The sequence below is a fragment of the Musa acuminata genome, chromosome BXJ1-3, assembly GCF_036884655.1.
Source record: "Musa acuminata AAA Group cultivar baxijiao chromosome BXJ1-3, Cavendish_Baxijiao_AAA, whole genome shotgun sequence".
Lineage (NCBI taxonomy): Eukaryota > Viridiplantae > Streptophyta > Magnoliopsida > Zingiberales > Musaceae > Musa > Musa acuminata.
Window position 1 is genome coordinate 39808316 of NC_088329.1, and position 22087 is coordinate 39830402.

The 22087-nt window shown below is 38.6% G+C and overlaps 4 protein-coding genes across 15 annotated transcripts; all 4 read left to right on the forward strand.

Annotated features, from left to right (window-relative positions):
* Positions 1-255: 255 nt before the first annotated feature.
* LOC103979079 (probable uridine nucleosidase 1) lies at positions 256-7042 on the forward strand. 3 transcript variants are annotated; one of them, XR_010493259.1, is made up of 10 exons: positions 256-447; positions 2100-2215; positions 2326-2385; positions 3282-3464; positions 3606-3710; positions 4664-4760; positions 4847-4954; positions 5042-5177; positions 5258-5466; positions 6577-7042. XR_010493259.1 is itself a non-coding variant. In XM_009395103.3 (9 exons), exons 1-9 carry the CDS (start codon positions 348-350, stop codon positions 5364-5366), a joined length of 1014 nt encoding a protein of 337 aa, XP_009393378.2. In that variant the 5' UTR covers positions 256-347; the 3' UTR covers positions 5367-5590. The 3 variants fall into 3 exon arrangements, 1 of the variants encoding a protein (XP_009393378.2); XR_671218.3 differs by having other exon boundaries at positions 6592-7041; XM_009395103.3 differs by lacking the exon at positions 6577-7042 and having other exon boundaries at positions 5258-5590.
* Positions 7043-9227: 2185 nt separating this feature from the next.
* On the forward strand, positions 9228-11111 carry LOC135637856 (cytochrome P450 94C1-like). Its single transcript, XM_065150698.1, has one exon. It carries the CDS (start codon positions 9340-9342, stop codon positions 10900-10902), a length of 1563 nt encoding a protein of 520 aa, XP_065006770.1. The 5' UTR covers positions 9228-9339; the 3' UTR covers positions 10903-11111.
* A 1562-nt stretch (positions 11112-12673) lies between these two features.
* LOC103979076 (probable glycosyltransferase 2) lies at positions 12674-17960 on the forward strand. 10 transcript variants are annotated; one of them, XR_010493262.1, is made up of 5 exons: positions 12674-14224; positions 15669-15773; positions 15879-15953; positions 16450-16604; positions 17398-17960. XR_010493262.1 is itself a non-coding variant. In XM_009395100.3 (2 exons), exon 1 carries the CDS (start codon positions 12787-12789, stop codon positions 14182-14184), a length of 1398 nt encoding a protein of 465 aa, XP_009393375.2. In that variant the 5' UTR covers positions 12674-12786; the 3' UTR covers positions 14185-14224; positions 14312-14666. The 10 variants fall into 10 exon arrangements, 1 of the variants encoding a protein (XP_009393375.2); XR_001976959.2 differs by having other exon boundaries at positions 16495-16604; XR_010493261.1 differs by having other exon boundaries at positions 15669-15953.
* Positions 17961-18257: 297 nt separating this feature from the next.
* Positions 18258-21467, forward strand: LOC103979075 (uncharacterized). The gene is made up of 6 exons (XM_009395099.3): positions 18258-18575; positions 18644-18756; positions 18830-18965; positions 19076-19143; positions 20619-20705; positions 21141-21467. Exons 1-6 carry the CDS (start codon positions 18329-18331, stop codon positions 21219-21221), a joined length of 732 nt encoding a protein of 243 aa, XP_009393374.2. The 5' UTR covers positions 18258-18328; the 3' UTR covers positions 21222-21467.
* Positions 21468-22087: the final 620 nt, after the last annotated feature.

The following is a 22087-nucleotide window of genomic DNA, read 5'->3' on the forward strand; positions in this document are numbered from 1 at the left end:
CAGTTGGAGCCCACCACCTCCGGCCGACGTCGCCTCCGATCGCGGTGCAGAGAATGGCTCGCCTGAAGCCCCGTCACGGTCACCAACGATGAGAGATACGACAATGAACACACCGGGAAATTGTTTTAATATGTTTATTTTCCTCAACAAGAAAAAGTTAGTCGTACCGTCAGTCGTGTATGGTGACAAATCCATCACGACGTCAGCCACGTGTGTGCTTTTCTCTCCCGAAAGAAATATTTGAAGAGCGTCTCAGAGCGTTCTGTCGCGGCCTCCTCCTCGATTCCTTGTGGGTTCTAACCCTAGTCTTTAGCCGAGGGAGGAAGAGGGTGAGAGGAATCGAGGTGATGGAATCGAATTCGATGGTTGGATATTTGGAGAACAACGGGAACCACGCGCCTTTTGATGGGCCCCTGAAGGTCATCATCGACACGGATCCTGGGATAGGTGCCCCCTCTTGCCCTTTTCTAGATGCATTAGCATCGGTTGACGGAAATCTGTGTCACTGATACCATGCTTTTCTTTATGGTTTGATGTTAACTTCCAATTCCTCGCGTCTGATTTCTGGGAAGTTCTTTCCTTTTGTGTGTTTCGGCAAGGGAGTTGTGTTAGGAAGTTGATTTCCTACTTTACGGTGCAGAATACTGAATCTTGATCACTGTGGTGAAATCGGTCCTTCGATTAATCCTTTTCAATGTTAAGCTTGAAGTATAAGATTCGCTTGATTGCCGATGATTGCTCCATATGCCCCTTTTGCCTGATGTTGCCTGATCTGGGTTGCCAAAAATATAGCTTCAGTTTTCCTAATTGGGGAACTATACTAGAGATCATGTTTCAGCGAAAATCTACAACGCTGGCTTGGAGATGACAGCTGTAACTGTGAAGTGAATTTTGTGCTCATCTTCCCTGTTTAGGCTAGCTCAAGTTGTACTCTGATGTAATAAATTTCCTTCCTGGTCAGTACACCTCCATCACTATTTACTGAATTACCAACCGAGCTTGTACAAATTTTGAGAATCATCTGAAGTTTCTAATCCTTGAAAGATAAATAATAACATATTCCATGCATTTAGTGTATTACATTATTCTTGTTAATTACGTATTCTCCTTTGTTATACTCATTATTGAATGAAGAAAAATTGATCTCCGCAAGGGTTACTAAGTAGTTGATAATGCACTGGATAGTGCTAGTAGCTGGATTCCATTTCCATTTTTTTAACGTCTATTTTGCATGGAATATGATATATATATATATATATATATATATATATATATATATATATATATATATATATATATATATATATATATATATAGGCTATTTTTCATGGAATGCAGTGATCCAATAAAACATTTTTTGTGTTTATTCGCCAGAAGCTTTAGATTCAACATTTAATAAAAATTCTTAACTTTTCAGCACTTTTTCCTTTTTTTCTTTACTTTTATACTTTTTCATTTTAATGCTCATCAAAGGAGTCCCAATAGGACATTACTTAAAGCAATTTTTGGAGTATGACAGATGAGCAAAGTGGTATGAGAAAAAGTGGTGAACATACGAGTTCCACAAGCCTGGCAGTTGCTTTAATATAAACCCATGATGGTCTGAGCAACCTATGGCATTATAAAAATCCTGTTAATGTCAAAGATGTAGAGTTTGTCTAGATATGGGAACATTTCCAATCATCTAATCAGCAACTAGTATATTAGTGGTACATTTATTTGCTACTACGATATTTAGATGTGGCAGATGACCAACATATGCAACTGTCATTCTTAATCTACACATGCATTAAGCATTATAGTTTCTGGTTTGCTTTTATTACAAGCTGTTTTTCGTTTAAATTTATTTGTTTTTACCTTTCTGACACTTCCATCCATTTTAATGGACTTATTTAAAACTGTATTGTAGCTCAAGCCTCAAGGTCATCTGGTTTATGTATTTAATTTTACGAACTCCCTATGATTTTTTCTTTTGTTGATAGCTTTTGCTATGTTGCAGTACTTTTTTCCCTTATAATATTTTACTATACATTGTCAGATCCATTCATGTTGAGAAAGCTCCTTATGACCTTCGACTTATGTGTTTACTTTGATTGCAGATGATAGCATGGCCATATTAATGGCATTTCAAAAACCAGAGATTGAAATTTTAGGTTTGACAACAATTTTTGGAAACGTGAGCACTGAAGATGCTACTCGCAATGCCTTGCTTTTGGTACTTTCTCCTTCTTTATAAAATAGATGGCAAAGCAGTGGATAATGTTGATTCTGACAACTCAGATAGCATTTATTTTTACTTATTATCTATACTATTGAAAAGGATAGTGTGAGATCGCTGGACATCCTGAGGTTCCAGTAGCAGAAGGAAGCCATGAGCCTTTAAAGGTAGGGGCTGACTGCCATTTATGATTCTTCTATCGCGACTGTGCCTACTCTGTTTAATTGCTGATTTTATATTTTGGGTGACTTTAACTTGATTGTTAAAAATGGTCATCCATTCCTCATGTCTAAATGGTACACTGTGTAGACTACATTATGTCATATGTTCTGTTCTTAATTTTCACAATCACATCCCTGGTCTCAGTTGGAGTGGCTTTGGAAAGTTTCATCTACATTTTGAATGAATTCAAGCTTTTCTGCAAATATATTGCTTCCTGATATATGCACGAGGAATTAAGATAAGTCTAGCATCAGGTCCATATTTGATGCCTCAAGGTATGGAATAGTACCTCATTTATACCATTAGACATTTTATGTCTGAATTTAGTTTACTTCTAGTACTTGTTTCTTAAGACATCTAAAGGTTTCATGTTTCAAGAAGCTTTCTTTAGTGACATTCCATAAGCATATCTAAACTATTTATAAGTTGACAGTGCTGTACCATCTATTTGTCATCAAATTATTTATCGTTATTCACATCCCATTTATATCAAGGGCCTTAGTAATTATAAGCTTCTTACTTTGTCCTCTCATTTCCATGCGATGCAAATTTAAGGATAATGCTAGTCAATCAGACATTTGTACATGTAATGTTTCTGTATGAACTAGAACTTTGTTAATTTTATGTTTCATGGTTGGCTGCTTATCATGTATCTTTTTTCAGTCACAAAACTATCTTGATTTCCAGTATAAAAACAACATAACTAATCTAATGATTTTTAAACATAATTCATTGAGTTCCATGTTTAATTTTGAATGATTGATCTCTGTGTAGTCAGGAATTTTAGTCATGAGTTATAATTATGTGCTATTACTTTTTCATTTTATATTTGCTCCTGTAGGGAGGAAAGCCACATGTTGCTGATTTTGTTCATGGTTCGGATGGTCTTGGCAATATATTTCTCCCACCACCTTTGGGAAAACAGATAGAGAAAACTGCATCAGAATTTTTGGTTGAGAAGGTTTCTCAGTATCCTGGTGACGTGTGCATCCTTGCATTGGGGCCGTTAACAAATTTAGCATTGGTGAGCATATCTTTCTACCTGAAATGAGAGCTCCAGGAATACATTAAACCTGATGATGAGCTAAGTTCGTTTTTTTAGTAGATTTCACTGCCATACATGATGTGTTACAATTATATGACTGGCTGGTATTTGCTTGCCTAGGCCATCAAAAGAGACTCTTCCTTTGCAAACAAGGTGAAGAAGGTGGTTGTTCTTGGTGGGACTCTCTTTGCTGCTGGAAATGTCAACCCTGCTGCGGAAGCTAATGTGGAGTCTTTTATACATGACTTCTATATGTTTTTTTTGGTCTTGTTCATATCGTTATAATAATAAATTATGTATTTGTTGGGAAATTTGCCACCTTGTTTCTGAAATAATTCAAGCATTTTTGTTGATTAACTTAAACAAACTAATTAACCTATACAAAAATTACAAATGTTTCTTCAAAATTTCTATTGAATGACTTTGATATTTAATTTTCATTTGTATTTATTCTTTGTTTTTAGATGGTTTTGTCTTAATTTTGTTAAGCTCTAGTGCTTCTTCTATCACTCTTACATAATATGTTAAACTGCAACTTTTTCCATATGTTTTCTCTGTGAATTCTTTTAAAACCTATCAGTGATGCCCATAAACTATGCTCTGCAGGCTGCTGTCCAAGATCTACTGTAGTTTTTTGTGGATACAACTGAGTCAACATTTCTTACGTAAATTCATTTGATCTGGTAGTTCTTTTCATTAAGATATTGCTTATGATGATAAGTAGACACCTCTGTAATTGCCCAAAATGATGCTTATGCTGAGAGATATCTTTAGCCAAAGAACCCTAATGTGGGTCATGTTGAGAAGTATTAACTTAGGCTAATTTCTCTTTCCTAGTCTCATACATCAGTTTTTGTTTAATCGTGGTTAAATTTTGGTCAGTGCTTTCCTAATGTTTTGATTTTTGGCTTACATGAATTTGCCATATAAGTTAAATTCTTGGATGCATATCTTTTAGTATGACTTTTTTGTCTGATCTAAACTATTCCAATCTCCTACCTAATGCTGGCATGTAGTGATAGTAATTTTGCATCACAATGAAAAATATGACAACTCCATCTGCAGTACATTGCATGAAAAATCTTTTCATTTTTAAAGTCTGAATCAACCCTTTTAAGTTTGTCTATGAAGAATCTTATCCAGGTAAGTTTGAAACATTTCCAACCCTGAACTCGCAGATTTATGGAGACCCAGAAGCAGCTGATGTGGTCTTTACATGTGGAGCAGATGTAGTAGTTGTGGGGATAAACGTCACTACTCAGGTCAAACTTACAGGTATTGACCCTTCATTTTTGTTTGCAATTCATTGCTTTTTGTGGTTTTAGGAACTTGCTTTGAGAGACCAGAGTCTGTGATTTCAGATGCAGACCTCTCTGAGCTAAGAAACTCCAAAGGAAAACACTCGCAAATCTTGTATGACATGTGCAAGTTTTACCGAGACTGGCATGTCAAATCTGATGGTGTTTATGGTAGATCCACACTTTTCGCTCCTTATGACTCTTTTACTCAAAATGACATCTTGGACAGATAAGCACTGGTACAGTTATCTAATGCAGGTATTTTCCCACATGATCCTGTAAGCTTTGCTGCTTTAGTTCGTCCAGACCTTTTCACATTCAGAAAGGGGGTTGTGAGGGTTGAAACACAGGGCATTTGCATTGGGCATACATTGATGGACCAAGGATTAAAAAAGTAGGGCTACACCGGCTTATTTAATCATATCTGTTGAAGTCAGTTTCTTTGCTATGTCTGAAACACTTATTATCGTGCAGGTGGAGCACCAGCAATCCTTGGACAGGTTATTCACCAGTATCAGTTGCATGGGCGGTTGATGCGCCTGGAGTTCTTTCTTTTATCAAACAACTGTTCATGAAACCATGAACTGAGAAAGGGTGACCGAAAGAAGTAAATCACGTCTATTTGGTCGCCTTTGGCAGATATTTTAAACCAAAAATTGCTATTTGCAAGTCTAATAAGGAAGGTATTTCTCGATAAAGATCCTTTCTGTAAGCAATTTCCTCAAGTTTTTTCTCCCACTGCAGGATCTAAGAATAAAAACGGTTTCATTTTTCAAAGAAAAAATTGCTAATTTGCAATTTTCACCATCTTATTGTGGGTTTGGAGCCTTGAGGATTTTGTTACTTATTCATGTCTTGCGTCTGCATGGCTCTCAAGTTCGAATCTGATAACAGGCATCCATGATCTCCCTTGTTTTGGCCCTCTTCTATCATTGATAACAGGTGTAGATAGGAGAGTTATTAAAATAGGTAAAAGTGCAAAGATTAAATTAATTAGCATATGATTAAGAGATTATGAATGTAATGATTGTTAGCTTTAATTGCATATCTCTGTCATAAGGTGGCAGGATCATGGATTAATGATCTTATTGATATTATTGTTTGATAGCCCTCATACAGTAAGAGTATTATCCTAATTACTGTAGGTGTTTTAAGATGGATTCATTAACACAAGTCTCTAACTAAGAGATCAAGAAGTTCTCATCTGGCTTGTGGATTGTGGTAGGAGAGCTCTAGGATTCCAACCATCTCAATTTTGTTTATAATACTGGTTTTAATGCATACAAATATGGTTACTACTATCTAGATCTGTGCATAGTCATGAATCATCTTATTTTCTTTTATTGATTCCTAACTCGATATCATTAGGTGCTAACTAGTTTTGTTAGTAAAAATTCTAATAATTTCTCAAATTTCATCTTCAAATTACTACTCTAGATTTTCAGAAACTAACTTGTGTAGTAATTCAATTCTCACCTCTACTTTTTTTCTTGTTTGTTATATATTTGCACTTGTGTGGATCATATATACTCTCACATCTGGCATCATGGTTCACTACATAATCTTCTACATCTTGATCAAAATAACTAGATAAATATTGTTCATGGCTTCTCTTTTTTTCTCAACCTGGTTTGTATTTTCTAGTGAATAATCTACTGTTGCATGCGTCACAAAGTACAATAGAACATATAAATGACACCTATGCTTGTCTCTCCAAAAGCATATCATTAACAAAGACTGTATAGTCTACTTTTTAATTGGTACATGACATGTGCACTTATTCTCCAACTTAGATCTGTTTCTTGCAGTGTAATTGGAATGATTAACGAGGAAGAATGAGTCCGAACAGGGAAGTCGGCAGTGGGAATGGGACTGATAGTGGAGGGGAGAAAGGCATGGTCGAATGTGATTGGACTTGAGTGGCTTTTCCGAGGCATCTCTTCATGTCGATTAAGATGTGTGCAAGGTGGTGTGGCCATTGATGACCACCAATGAAACCGCCGAAGAGAGGATAAGCGGATTGTTATGAACTCTATCGACTCTATGGCGTTGTTGTCACTGCTTCTGCGAGTGCGGTAAGACGATGACCAGATTGCAATGGCATTTGTCTGCCATGATGCGGAACGTGAGGGCTGGTGCAACGCCCCAATTTAGTCCCCAAGTGCGGTATTTGTAAGGGTGATGAGTGCATTACTGTTAGTTTCAGATTAAATATTTTGAGCCAATGATTAAAGATTAATTAATTATCACATTAGGTTATGACAGTTAGTATTAAAAATGATATAGAATTAAGATTTGACTGTGAACTATGCTGAACATTCATGATGATGTCAAACTTATTATTATTATTATTATTAATTTTATCTTAAATATTTTAAATCAGTAATTTAAGACTCAATGAAATTAATATGTCAGTCTTTAATATATCTGTAATTTGCTCAGTGAAATGACTGGGAAAAAACAATTGATACAAACTACAGTTGTTGATAGGTGGCAGGAGGGTCTTTAACTAACAAAACAGAACGTCTTTTATTTTCTCTCTCTGAACCTTTCCCTTTTGGTATCCTTAATTTCTCTCTCTCTCTCTCTCTCTCTCTCTCTCTCTCTCTCTCTTTTCCATGATTGGACAATTATATATAATTTTGATTAAAAAAATAAAATAAGATAGAATTATTTAAAATATTATAAATAGGTACCGGAGAGATTGGTTAATATGGTTATCATTTTCAATTAATCGAGACTTGATATGTGGAGCTTAATCAAACCATCGATTCATGACACATAAACTGAGTGTGTCATGTCAATAAGATATCCAAAGATAATATTATCTCATTAAATTAATAATTATAACATGAACAAATATTAACTTGATTGTCCAATGGGATTCGTCGGACAACATAATCTTTCATATTAATGAAGTAAAATTTGATATATATGTATATATATACATGTATATGTATATATATATTTACATATATACATACATATATATGTATATATATATATATATACATATATATATATATACACACATATATATATATATATATACACACACACATATATATATATATATATATATATATATATATATATATATATATATATATATATATATATATATATATATATATATATATAATTCCTATATTCAAAGTGAAGTATTTAGGATAATGATATTTTTCGCACTTGGACTGAAGCAAGATATAAGTATTTTATATCCTAGTGAGATTCTCCCCGAGCCACTTAGACTTTCTCTAAACGTAAAACACTCTGAAAATGATGGATTAAGTCGATAACTAAATTTCATTATATTACTTATAAATATTAATTTAAAAAAATGAGAGAATTATTTTACAAACAACTCGAAGCAATATATTTTAATTTTTAATTTAAACAAAGATATTGCTTTTCTTAGCATTCCAAAAAGTCACTATGTTACAACTTAGTGTTATTATTTTTTCTGTGATTCTTATCAGATTTATGATGAACTCCAAGAGAAGTGACAGGCAATAGGCTCTTCTCTCTCTCTCTCTCTCTCTCTCTCTAGCCATAAGCAACTGCATAAAATGATCGATGAGGGGAATTTTTTCCCCTAATTCTTAGGTTTTTATTAGAAAATTTTAGTGAGCCTACTTTTGGGGATTTCTCTTCTGAGGAAGAAAAATCACCAGTACGTACATCTTTCCAAAAAGAAGATTCACCAATGTCCCCCCAAAGATTTGTTGTTTGGTCAATTTGCAATAGAATCAAGAACACATGCTCCATCAGCTTGTGGAACACATTAAAGTGTTGTCATTCCAAGAAAAAGTTCCCTTTTATCGTATCAGATGCTGACATGCTTGATGATTCCTGAGACTAGAGAACAAGAGAGGCACACATCATCAACCTTTGCGAGCTCCCTATTCACTTTCAATTCATACACATGCTGGTTTTCTACTCTTCTCCACATGATATCAAAGATAATTTAAGATGTAATTCAAAGTCATAATTTTGTCGGAAGCTAAATTAGGAGTTTGATTAATCATTGAAAGCACCGGTGGCATATCGATGGCGATAAATAATTAGTGTTTCTCGATAAGCATCTTTAATTTCGCAATGAGTCAAATAATTTCTCATGAATCCACATATCAGATGATAAACGAAGACTCGTTCCTTAATCAAATTAATTAGGAAGATATTTAACTATTAAACTTTTAATATTATAATATTATTATAATATAATATTTAAGTTCTAATTTCTTTTTAGTTGATTAAAGGAAAGCAAATAACCTCCTCATTAACAAAACCCTCCCACATAAACTCACATGTATCCCTACATATGCTTCTTTATTGCTTTTGGCTTAAATTAATAGAAAGAAAAATATCGGCCTTTCGCCCCTGCGTTTTGTCCTCCTAATATTGCCGTGCAGTGCATCCCCTCCCACCCACTTGCCCACAAGACAACACCGGAGATGTTTACCGAAGAACGGACGTCAGATATGGATGTGGAATCGCCATCACACCACTCTGACAAAGCTCGCCCTCATACTATATATCATGCTTAGCTCGCCCTCATGTCTCTGTGGGAAGACATGGAGGAAGCTGCCGAAGCCTGTCGGTCTCGCTTCTCCCTCCTCTTCTTCTCCTTGGCGGCCGTCGTCGTGCTCCTCGCGATGGTGCTCAGGGTCCTGAGGTCCATGCCGTGGTGGTGCAGCTGCCCGGTGTGCGAGGCGTACGTGACCAACTCCTGGGCCGCACGCTTCGACAACCTCTGCGACTGGTACGCCCACCTCCTCCGGGAGTCGCCCACCCGCACCATCCACATCCACGTGCTCCGCAACACCGTCACCGCCAACCCTGACAACGTCGAGCACATGCTCAGGGCCCGCTTCGACAACTACCCCAAGGGCAAGCCCTTCTCCGCCATCCTCGGCGACCTGCTCGGCCGCGGCATCTTCAACGTCGACGGCGACCCCTGGTGCTTCCAGCGTAAGATGGCCAGCGCTGAGCTCGGCGGGGCCTCCGTCCGCTTTTTTGCCTCCTGCGCCGTGGCCTCCGAGGTCCGCGGCCGCCTCCTCCCTCTCCTCGACGTCGCGTGCGGCGGTGGCCGCGTCCTCGACCTGCAAGATGTGTTCCGTAGGTTCGCCTTCGATAGCATGTGCAAGATCTCGTTCGGGCTCGACCCCGGTTGCCTCGAGCTGTCGCTGCCGATGTCCGACTTCGCGGCGGCCTTCGACAAGGCCTCGAGGCTGTCAGCCTGGCGGGCGACCGCGACGATGCCCCTGGTATGGAAGGCCAAGCGGCTCCTCAACTGGGGATCGGAGAGAGAACTGGGGGATGCGATCGGCCTGGTGAACCTCCTCGCCAAGGAGCTCATTCGCCAGCGAAGGAAGCTGGGGTTCTCCTCCAACCACGATCTCCTATCTCGATTCATGGCCTGCGTCAACGACGACGACGACAAGTACCTTCGAGACATCATAATTAGCTTCTTGCTGGCCGGGCGCGACACCGTCGCCTCGGCCCTGACCTGCTTCTTCTTCCTGCTGTCCCGCCACCCGGACGTCCGCTCCGCCATCCGCGACGAGATCGACCGCGTCGTGGAACGCGACGCGGTCACCGCCAGCTACGATCAACTGAGGGACCTGCAGTACGTGCATGCGGCCATCTACGAGAGCATGCGGCTGTACCCGCCGGTGCAGTTCGACTCCAAGTTCTGCCTCGAGGACGACGTCCTGCCCGACGGGACCGCCGTCAGAAGGGGCACGCGGGTGACGTACCACGCCTACGCCATGGGGAGGATGGAGGAGCTGTGGGGGAGCGACTGCAGCGAGTTCCGGCCGGAGCGGTGGCTGAGGAACGGAGCGTTCAACCCCGAAAGCCCGTACAAGTACCCCGTGTTCCAAGGCGGCGTCCGGGTGTGCCTCGGCAAGGAGATGGCGCTGATGGAGATGAAGACCGTGATCGCGGCGGTGGTCCGGCAATTCGACGTCGAAGTAATCTCAGCCGACGAAGGCGGAGGCGGAAACCGGCCGCCCAAGTTCGCGACCGGCCTCACCGCCTCTCTGAAGGGGGGCCTTCCGGTCCGAGTTCGCCGGAGGGTGGACAGCTCGGCCGAGCCACGGCGCGGCGCATGTTAGGCGCAGCGCGGTGGGGCATGCTAAAGAGCGCCGTATCGTGTGAGTAAGTACCCTGTGATGAGGTCAGGTCAACCCATGTATAGAATTAAGCACGTGGTGGTATATATATGTTACTGATGTCCGTGCTGGCCTGCGTTGTAATGTGACATGTGATTGCCGGCCACCAAGTGGTGCCTCCAAAAATAGTACCTATTTTATTTAGATTTTGACATTATTCTTCCTTTTTATTATTTATAATTCACAAAATGTGAAAAATAGCAAATATTAGGTGAAGATCAAATTATGCATTTTATATTGGCACACCAATGAGTAATTAAAGGATGATTTTTTTTCTTCTAAATAGAACATTTTTAAAAAATAATTTTTTAATTTTTATATAATATTATAATATTTTTTTTAATAATATTAGGAAAACAGGAACATAATGTGAAAATATTGCAACCAAATATCTAACTCATGACAGTAACAAATATATTATCCATACAACTAATCCTTTTCATCTAAATATTCATTTAGAATTAGACCAACCCAAATCTGTAGGGGTTTTTGCTAAGCCCGGCCCATGATTGCTAAACCTTTTTCCTAAAATACCCCTCATCAATTTATTTTTTGCTAAATTTTACAACTAAGTTTTTCATCCATTTTGAACTATTATAATAATTTCATTTGGCTCATTTATAGTGTCATTCAATAGTGTGAGGTACTAAAAATATCATAAATATTATAAAAAAATATTATAAGTGATATCATATTGTGTTGTTATTTCTTGTAGACTATTATAATATCGTATTTTTAAGCTTATAGTTAGTCGGTTGAGGTTAGGAGTCTATTTCAGTTATTTACAATGTTTTTAAATAGGTCTTATAGTGTTTTTATTTAGTGAACAAAATACTCAATAATTTTTTTATTTTTATTTAGATAATATTATTTTTAAAAATTATTATAAATATATATTTGAATCGTAATATATCGAATGATTTCTAGTGTATTTTGATTCAATTTGACTCAATTAGTGTTTTCAAATTGACTTGGACGAGTTTTGATATTACGATGATCAAAATATTATAGCATGTCTAAAATATTATAATGGGTAAGAAAAGTATAATTAAATTTTCAAGTGTTTTTTGATATATTTTAAATTAAAGAGATTTTATTTAATAAATAATCTCAAAATGAGAATCTTTTATAGAATCTCACATGATTCGAATCAAACTGCTAAATCTTTTTGATAGTTGGTAGGTACAACTACCGGTTATATTACTACTATTTCATGAACATATTAGGTTGGGTAGATGACAAGAATTGCCATCTTTAAAGATGATGATGATGATGATGATACAACCAATCATATATTACTCAAAAATATTAATATAATGATTCAATTGAATCAAATTTCAAAATCCTCGAGGAATAAGTGAATTGCACTCTTTTTCCTTTCAAATTCTGTGCCTTTTATATTTATATCTCAAATTTTGATTTTAAAATATATATATACCTTATCATATCGTTATAAATTAATTACCATTAGTTGACTATCAATTAAGACATATTTTTTTGAATAATATAAATGATTGATTTTTTTGAATAAGTGGCTAAGATGAGATTTTATATATCTGAATAATTTAATATTTGGAAAAAAAATATATGCTATATTAAAATTGGTAAATCAAAAGTGCTATTTCGAAGTTTGCCACGTGGAAAGCCATACAAAACATCGAATGGTGTCTCTTTCTTTCCTGAATGGTGAGATAGCTGAGACACAGGATCTGAACTACGAATCCCGTTTGAAGTTTTGTGGCAGCGTTCCGACAGAAGCAGTCCATCGACCGAACTGTAAGGAGTCCGAACCGAAGAAGCGCAGCTTCCGACCCGAAGCGTTCTGCTATGGGTCACGAGGCGACCGGGTTCAGGCCGCCGACGGCCAGGGACCGCCCCGACGCTGGCGCCGCGGCCCCTCGCTCCCGCCTCCCCCGCCGCCGCCAGATGCGCAAGACCTTCAACAACCTCAAGGTCACCATTCTCTGCGGCGTCGTCACCATCCTCGTCCTCCGCGGCACTGTCGGTATCGGCAACCTCGCCGGCTCCGGCGGTGACGCCTTCGCCGCCGACCACAAGGTCGTCGAGGACATCGACCGCATCCTCCGCGAGATACGCTCCGATTCCGACCCCGACGACGAGGACCAGATCCCCTCCGGCTTCAATTCCACCACCGCTACCGCCCTAAACTATACCTCCTCTGACGCCCTCTTTGCCGCTGCCGCCGCTAACTACACCCTCGGCCCCAAGATATTCGACTGGGACGTGCAGCGGCGGCGGTGGCTGGCGGAGAACAGGGGGTTCCCGAGCCAAACCCCAGCCGGAAAGCCGCGGATCATCCTCGTCACCGGATCGCCGCCCAACCCCTGCGACAATCCAATCGGCGACCACTACCTCTTGAAGGGGACCAAGAACAAGATCGACTACTGCCGCCTCCACGGGATCGAGATAGTCTACAACATGGCACACCTCGACCGGGAGCTCGCCGGGTACTGGGCCAAGCTCCCGCTGATCCGGCGGCTGATGCTGTCGCACCCGGAGGTGGAGTGGATCTGGTGGATGGACAGCGATGCGCTCTTCACCGACATGGCCTTCGAGATCCCTCTCGACCGCTACGCCGCTCACAACCTCGTCGTCCATGGCTACCCTGATCTCATTTTCGAGAAGCATTCCTGGATCGGCCTCAACACCGGAAGCTTCTTGCTGCGGAATTGCCAGTGGAGTCTCGACTTGCTCGATGCCTGGGCGCCAATGGGACCTAAAGGCCCAATTCGCGACGAGGCCGGCAAGATGCTCACGGCAAACCTGAAGGGCCGGCCGGCATTCGAGGCGGACGATCAATCGGCGCTCATTTACTTGCTATTGTCGCAGCAGGATCGGTGGGGCGACAAGATCTATATCGAGAATTCATATTACTTGCACGGATATTGGGCTGGGTTGGTGGATAGGTATGAGGAGATGATGGAGAAGTATCATCCAGGCTTAGGGGACGAGAGGTGGCCATTCGTGACGCACTTTGTTGGCTGTAAGCCATGTGGTAGCTATGGGGACTATCCTGTGGAGAGGTGCTTGAGAAGCATGGAGAGAGCTTTCAATTTTGCGGACAACCAGGTGTTGAGGATGTACGGGTTTGCGCATGGGAATCTGGCCAGCCCCAAGATTAGGAGGACCGAGAAGCAAACGGCGAAGCCATTGGAGTTCTTGGATCAGCTCAATCTTGAAGCCAGGGTAGAAACCAGAGGGTGAGGAAGGCCATCTATATAATCCTTGTGCCGCAAAATCTCAGGTCAGCTTTGCTTTCTGTTATTTCATTTGATGATGTTTAACATGCTGTAATATAAGTTTTAAGCTTTTAGATTTCTTGTTTGTTTAGGGTTTTTATGTAGGAAGGAATATGGACAGCAAGGGATTATTTTGTAACACCTTCAAATGTTTTCTCTTACATTCTGTGTAATGATGATCAACATGTTCCAATGACTATCTTTTAAACAGGATTAAAACTTTAAAGGATGTAACTCATTTTTTTTGTTGTGTTTATTAGAGAAAGATGACAGAGAAACCCTTGTGGCTGATAACATGAGAAATTTACGAGAAACAGAGGAAGCACCATTTTCTTATAGATCTCTTCATGTCAGAAGGCCATCTTAATTTTGCAGTAGAATCCCTATCCTTAGCTTTTTGACTCGGTAAACAATATTAGCTGGTGAAGAACTGAGAATTTCGGAAAAGGAACCTAACTTATGTGTCAAGAAAAATGATCCTCTTGAGCACCTTCGTTGTCCAATTTTTGGACTTCTTTTCTTCTATGAGCTCAGACTATTACACTTCTTTTTCAGAATATTACATATGAAATCACTTGTTTTACTTATCAAGATGCTTGTGGCTTTCTACTTAAGCTAGTTTCTTCCATCTACATTCATTGCGAGTCTGTGAGAGATTACATAACATAAACAATATAGCCTTACAGCTTTCTCAAACAGTGCTTATAGTGCTTTGGGGATCACAACTTACTATACCTTCAAAGGTTTGTAGAATTAGAGTGTCATGATTGGATGCAACTTACCTACTAATTCAATTATATGGATAGAATAGGCCTTTAATCACATGATCTAAAATGGTTTAGACGATCACTTGTAGGCCACTCTAATCTCGTAGACCAATTTGATATATCATTATTTCCAATGTGGGATCACAAAATCACCACCAATCTTTGCCACTCAATGGTCTGACATCTTCGTTAGGGTCCACAATCCAAAATCATTCCCCAGTGGCACTGCAATAATAACTTCATAAGGTAGGCAATTACTATTGTCTCGCTAATCAACAAATCCATAGTTCTAACATCACCCTACTACATTTTGTCACTAGCTAATCAATAAGATCTACTAGTCTAATATTTTTCAGTAAAACAAGAGTTTACCATGTCATCTAGATGCCTAACTCGAAATTACTTGTAATAAAGCCACGAAGCCCTATCCACCAGTCCGATCCATCATTTTCTGAAGTGAAATTATTATCATTATGTTAATGCTACTACTTCCACCTAGTTGTCGTTTATCATTACCCATCATTTTGTCTTCCTCTATCATTTTTTTGGGAATCTACTGAAATATTTTTTTGGGATTAATGAATCACATAGAAGAAGGATACATTTTTTTTATTTTCTTCATTTCCTTCTTTTTAAATTTTTATTGACACCTATATTGCTCATGCCTCATTTGGGAACTTAGATTCATTCTGCAAACTCATTTTGAGTGCAACTACCAAGGGTGAAACTTTTGCCCTTTCTGACTTGATGAATTGGGTGATTTTTCTATCTTATGCAAACTACCAAGGTATTATTTCATTTATTAACACAAACAGTGTTGGTTACCTTTGATCTTTCTCAAATTACTCCATCTTCCATCTCTTTGCATGCTACTGTGTGCTTTTCTTGGCAGTACTGGATTGAAATTGCAGTATGGGAGTTCAAGCATTAATCTTCTCTGATGGTGGATATTCAGATGCTTCTAAAGGTATGTTGTGTTTGTTTAACACACAACAATAGGACTTCTGATGTTTTGCAATTCTATTTACAAATTAATTAGTCCTTTTTTCTACTCGGAAATTTTAAGATGCTTTATTTCCTCACTACATCAAGCTGTGAGCAGTAGACATTGATTTACTAAGCTTGAGCTATTTGTACCTCTCTAAATGATATTTACATGTTTAAAATTAATCAAAAAATTCCACAAAGATTGTTGAATGCTTCATATTTGTCAATAAAATAGTTATATCTATGTTCAATGACTTGGCTGATTTCTGGTCCTTCATTTATTATGTTTATGGCAATTCATCCAATACAGTTTTGCTAAGGACTATTGACCACCTATTTTTACATGATGCTGGTTTGCATGACCTCCACTCTCCCTTATTCATATAAATTCTTTTATAGGCCTTGCCACTTATCCATATAACCTACCCATCTGTTACCATTTATTACTTCTCTTGAAGTTTGGTGTTCTCTATTAGGTTTGTCGTATCAAACAAATGATGAAAGTGTGGTGTCTCCTACAGTGCTTCTTTCTCGCTCTTGAATGGAGAAGTACCATATGACAGCCACTGAGGAGAACAAAGATTTGAGTGCAAAAATCACCCACCATTTTTCAGTCTTAAAGAATGGAAAGGTCCGTACTCTATAAATCACCTAGATTTCTCTTTTTTCCTTTCATTTATCATCACCATTTTTGGGTCATTTTGACCATCCTTCTCTTGATGAATAAAATGTTAGTCTTATGCACCATAGCACACTTCTCAAAAGAATAAATTGCTCTATTTTTGTAGGCAATTGCATCGCTTATCAGATCTTTAAACACTCTGATATAGATGGTTTCAGAATTCACACGATATGTAAATGTTTACTAAAAAATCTCATACTATTTATTATTCAGAAAAGATGAGATTTGACCATTTTTATTAAAGATTATGCTTCCTGTAACAAAATACTCTACGCTCACAAACTGTTACAGTTTTAACTGTCCTTGACAAATCCTCTACTTCGATTCTTCTGCATGATTAGCTTTAGCATTAAGCATTACATGATTCAGATTTTGAGATAATATCTGTGCAGTAATATTACTAGAATACAGCTTTAGAAGGTCTACCAACATGCTGAATACAGTAATAAAAAACTTAGTTTAGCCATGGGCAATTGGCCAACTGCGTATTTCCGTAAAGATCACAGTAAGAAAGGTTAGACTTGCTGAGGAAATCCCCTGTCTGTGTTCTATCTCTGCTAAAATTATTTTTAGTCCATTTTAGGATTATGTTCATCAAACTTAATCATGCTATGGCCCTATTACTTGGATAATGCTGCACTGTTTACTTCTCGGGATGCATTTTGATGTATGAATCTCATCTGTATATTCATGTATGTTGTATAACGTAACAGATTTAACGCAATCCTATTCACGTCTACAGGTTTTATGCTACGGTGATTCTCGCTGTTGACTGTGTTTGGTGAATTGTTGGACAAAAGCCTCCGACTGGAAAATATTCTACTTCGAGAAGATGGCCGGCAAATGCCGTCTGACAACTACATCTAATACTTATCGAACCTTTGAGGCCCTAATGCAATGAAATGTTCTTCCTTCAGCTATCAGTTGCCTTCAAATTTCATGTCGATGCTCATCTGGCACTTCTCTTGACATGGTGGGAATCTGGTAGCTGATACTCGGACTATCTTATCTTCTTTCTTCTTGACATACCACTGCAGCTTGCATGACACTAATGGATATTCCATTCTTTTTGTCATGAGATTATTGAATGATCTTATTGAAGAGGCAAATTTCTTACCAAAGGTACTGAATTAATACAGTTCATCAGTAATGGAGCACACCAAGTTTGATTGTAGTGATTCATTGCATTCTTCGCTCCGTATATATTTTTTATTTTCATATTATCTTTTGATTGAAGAAATATTTATCCCAGTTGTTATTTGACATCAACTTAATACAAGATATTGGAAGGATATTTCATCAGTATCGTAGAATATTTTCTCGAGTTAAACTCATTATAGAAGAACTTGTCGAGTCGGATAGATTCAATCATCACTGATATCAATCAATCACATCCATTATGCATGAAAAAAATTATCAGATAAATTAGGTGTGTATTTTTATTTTTTATTAATTATTTGATAGCAAACTTAATTTGAATATTTATAATTATGTACATAATTAAGAATATCCTAATTCGATCTAAATACGTATATACCATTCAAAGGATAAGCCGATCGAGCCACTACAAGCCACAGCCGTATCAGCCACTTACCGCAGCGCTCCATCTTCTTGCCTTCGTGACAAGTCTCCCATCCCAAATCGCTCCCCAGACGTAAACGAGAAGCTCCACCATGCGTTGCCAAGCCGCAGCGACCTCCTTCGCCCCAAATTTACCATTCTGCCACCCCGCCGAATCCCCCTCTCGTCGCTTCAGTAGATTCCATTTTCGACGGCCAAACCCCCTTTCTTCTGCAAATCTTTACCTCCTCCGATCTCCTTCGTCTCCCCGTCTCGCACACCGTCGACCCGTCCGGTTATCCTCCGCGGTCGCGTCCATGGCAGAGACGAAGCCCTTTTCCGTCCTCTTCGTTTGCCTCGGTGCTCTTTCTAGACCGATCTTTATTCTACTGTCATCGGTGTCTCACTCCTGGATGGTCTTTTCACAGGGAACATCTGCCGTAGCCCCGCCGCGGAGGCTGTGTTCACCGATAGCGTGCGGAAGCGTGGAGCGGAGTCCAAGTTCAAGATCGACTCCGCCGGCACCATCGGTTACCATGAGGTACTCTTCCATCTTAAAAATTGGAACTTGTGAGAGAAAGAGGAATTGTAATATTGGATTTGCGGTGTGGAAGGGGGACCCGGCGGATTCGCGGATGAGGTCTGCGGCGAAGAGGCGGGGGATCGAGGTCACCTCCATCTCGAGGCCGTTAAGACCCTCGGATTTCAGGGAGTTCGATCTCATATTGGCCATGGACATGCAAAATAGAGGTGCGATTTGCTGTTCTGTCACTCTTCGTGTTCTTAACTATTACACGATAGAAACATTCGAATTCCAGTAAGTTGCTGATTCTGAAATCAATTCACTACTGATATTTTAGAGGACATAATGAGTGCTTATGAGAGATGGAGATTTAAAGAGCCTCTTCCAGAGGATGCTCCGAAGAAGGTTAGTTTCCTTTAGGTATGTTTGTTCGTCTAATGCATTGGAAGATAGGTCATTTTGCTGTCTCATTTTGTGCATTTAATGGGCCCTGTTTCTGCTCTCTAAGGTAGCAGATAGTTGGTGAAATATGCCGTGATTTTGGAAAGCCAAGATAAGAATTGTTGGACCTGTTTGGAGTGATTATAAAAAAGAGAGTTGTTTTATGCAACTGTTCTTAAGACTATCTTTTTACAACAATATTTGCTTGCTCTCAATATCAAAACAAGGCCTTAGATTGTTTAGAGAGAGGTGTAGCCACTCCTGCACCAAATGGTAGACTTATGGGATCCAACTGTGACTCTGATCTCCACACCCACCAGCTGCAATGGAGGGGCAGAGAGGGTGGAGGAGACACCCAGTACAGCGAGAAATTTACCAGAGTGGAGGCCTATGATCAGTAAAGGAGGGAGAAGAAGCAATCACTAAAGTCCTTGACCAATGAGATAGAACACTCTTGCAAAGTCTGAAAATATCTATAATTATTTCTTAGCTTTAGTTGTCAAAATCTACTTCTGAGATTCTGTCTTCAGAGACTACAATTAGAAAACGTCACAATTGTCTGTTTTGAAATGTAGAAGACTGTTTTCATGAACACAACCAGAAAGCCCCCTTGTTTATTCTTTTCTTTGATAATGAAGCTTTCTCACTCCATATAAATTAAACAAAAATCTATTGTTCTTTTCCCCTTTTATATGATTAGTCCCATCTTTAGTTTTTCACTTTCTTATTCCAGGTGTTAGGGATGACTTGTGGCTTATTGTTTACTGCCTGTCAATTAAAAATTCATTTCAAATTTAAAAAAAATTGAAATTGAGTGGTTTGTAAAGCTGGAGGCAGAAGAATGAGAGGGCAGTTTACGGATTTGGTTTTCTTGTATACTCTACAACTTTTTTAGAAGAATTAGACTAATATGTGGAAGTACTACTGCAGGCTCTTTGTACTTTGGCATACATTCAATGATGAAACAGATACAAAGTAATCCAACCTGCTTCCCTTTCATGAACATTGCATCAACGACCTGGATATTGATGGGCAGAGCAGAAAATAATTCCATTCCGAAAATTGAATTTAACTAGCACTGTCTTGGATGATATTGGAGCCATCACTTTCTTAATATTGGTTGTGCATATAACCAGATGTCAATCATGCCAATGAGCATCTACTATGTCAGAAACTTAGTGCTTTATCTAAGCTGGAACTAGCATGAATAGATGATGAAGATTAACTTAGCACAAAGTTCTATGCCGTGGTTGCTTAATTATCTTTGGTGGAAATGGTTTTGTCTTACCTTGGTTGAAGAGACATGCAATCTGTGCACAACCTCAGTAGGACAAACATTTAATTTTCTTCATAGAACATGTTTGTCAGTTGTCATTGTTCGGCTGTGTAGCCAAGTGTATTTACTCCAGTATTTTTTTTGTCATTTTTTCACTTTTCAGATTAAGCTTATGTGCTCCTATTGTAAGAAACACAGTGAAGCTGAAGTGCCAGATCCTTACTATGGAGGGCCACAAGGTTTTGAAAAGGTAATTGAGAAAATCACTGCTAAATTAATGTCAATAATATCATGTTTAACATCATTTTGGAGTCAATTTGTGATTTTATATTCGACGATTCTTTATTAACCCTTAGTAAGCATCATTGCACTATAAGGTCAATCATAGTTGGAGAAAGAAAAAATAAATTACAAGAGACTGCCATTTGTATCTCCTCCTGGCATCTTCTTTTAAGTCCAGCTTTTATACATTAAAATTGCCTTTTGTCATTAGGAAATGTTATTTGTTGCCTAATACTGTGTTGCAGTTATGGACCTTTAATTCCAATTCACATATAAAATATGTTAAGCGAAGCTGTTTGTTTTTTATAAATTCTTGAATAGAATCTTATGCTCATTTTTTTATTATATAATCGACCCACATTTTTTTTTATATTACTTATGCTCTACCTTGTGGTGTCTTCAGGTTCTAGATCTGCTAGAAGATGCTTGTGGATCGTTACTAGACAGCATCATGGCAGAGACCGGTCAGACTTCAAATCAATAGTCTTTCAAGGGACAGAGATGAGGAATTCCACCGCACATGATAAATATCTCGTAGCACATATATTATATCATTCATTTACTTTATTGGGTGAGGAATTACTTTCGTTCCTCCTTAATTATGATTCATTAAATTTACAGATCTATGATTTGTTAAGCACAGTGACATATAAGATTGATAGAATTGTGTGTATGAACAATTATACATTTGTGTTTGGAATTTCTGCTTGATATTTTTGGTTGTCGTCTAGACATTGTTTGTATCATATAACATAGCTAATTATTTGTTTGCCTCATAGTTAATTATGTATTATCTCATAATTATCTTATGTAATTAGTTATCTTTAGCATCTCGATCTTTATACTATAAAAAGTTATATTGATATTTTGTAATTACAAAAGTTATATTTTCATAATTATAAAAGTGAATCATTTATACTCATTTATTATCATCGGTTTTATTAATAAAAATATTAAAATAAATAATAAAAAAATAATTTGAATGTTTCAGTTGGTGATGACGGATGACATCAATGGTGGCGAACAATGATATCATTAGGGGTCATGGGTGACCTGTGGATGATGAGAGCGATAACGAGAGATGAAGATCATTATACATCCACGTCGATTTCAATACAATTGCTGAGTAGTAAAAGGGTCACCAACGCATATGTCAAGTGACGTCGCTAGGCAACTGTATCGACGCAGATGCAAAGCGATTTTGCTCAGCATATGCATTGATGATCCTTTCGTTGCTCGGCAACTGCACCGATATCAACGCAGATACAAAGCAACGAAAGGGTCGTTCGACAATTGCATTAGCATCAACACAAATACAGAGCGACTTTCATCTCTTGTCGTTGCTTTTTT

Excerpts from the sequence above, each read along its gene's own strand:
- LOC103979079 (XM_009395103.3), top strand. The coding sequence starts at position 348 with ATGGAATCGAATTCGATGGTTGGATATTTGGAGAACAACGGGAACCAC. Across the intron at positions 448-2,099 it reads CGACACGGATCCTGGGATAG|ATGATAGCATGGCCATATTA; the intron begins GTGCCCCCTCTT and ends CTTTGATTGCAG. Across the intron at positions 2,386-3,281 it reads GAAGCCATGAGCCTTTAAAG|GGAGGAAAGCCACATGTTGC; the intron begins GTAGGGGCTGAC and ends TTGCTCCTGTAG.
- LOC135637856 (XM_065150698.1), top strand. The coding sequence starts at position 9,340 with ATGTCTCTGTGGGAAGACATGGAGGAAGCTGCCGAAGCCTGTCGGTCT.
- LOC103979075 (XM_009395099.3), top strand. The coding sequence starts at position 18,329 with ATGCGTTGCCAAGCCGCAGCGACCTCCTTCGCCCCAAATTTACCATTC. Across the intron at positions 18,576-18,643 it reads CGTCCTCTTCGTTTGCCTCG|GGAACATCTGCCGTAGCCCC; the intron begins GTGCTCTTTCTA and ends GTCTTTTCACAG. Across the intron at positions 19,144-20,618 it reads CAGAGGATGCTCCGAAGAAG|ATTAAGCTTATGTGCTCCTA; the intron begins GTTAGTTTCCTT and ends TTCACTTTTCAG.
- LOC103979076 (XM_009395100.3), top strand. The coding sequence starts at position 12,787 with ATGGGTCACGAGGCGACCGGGTTCAGGCCGCCGACGGCCAGGGACCGC.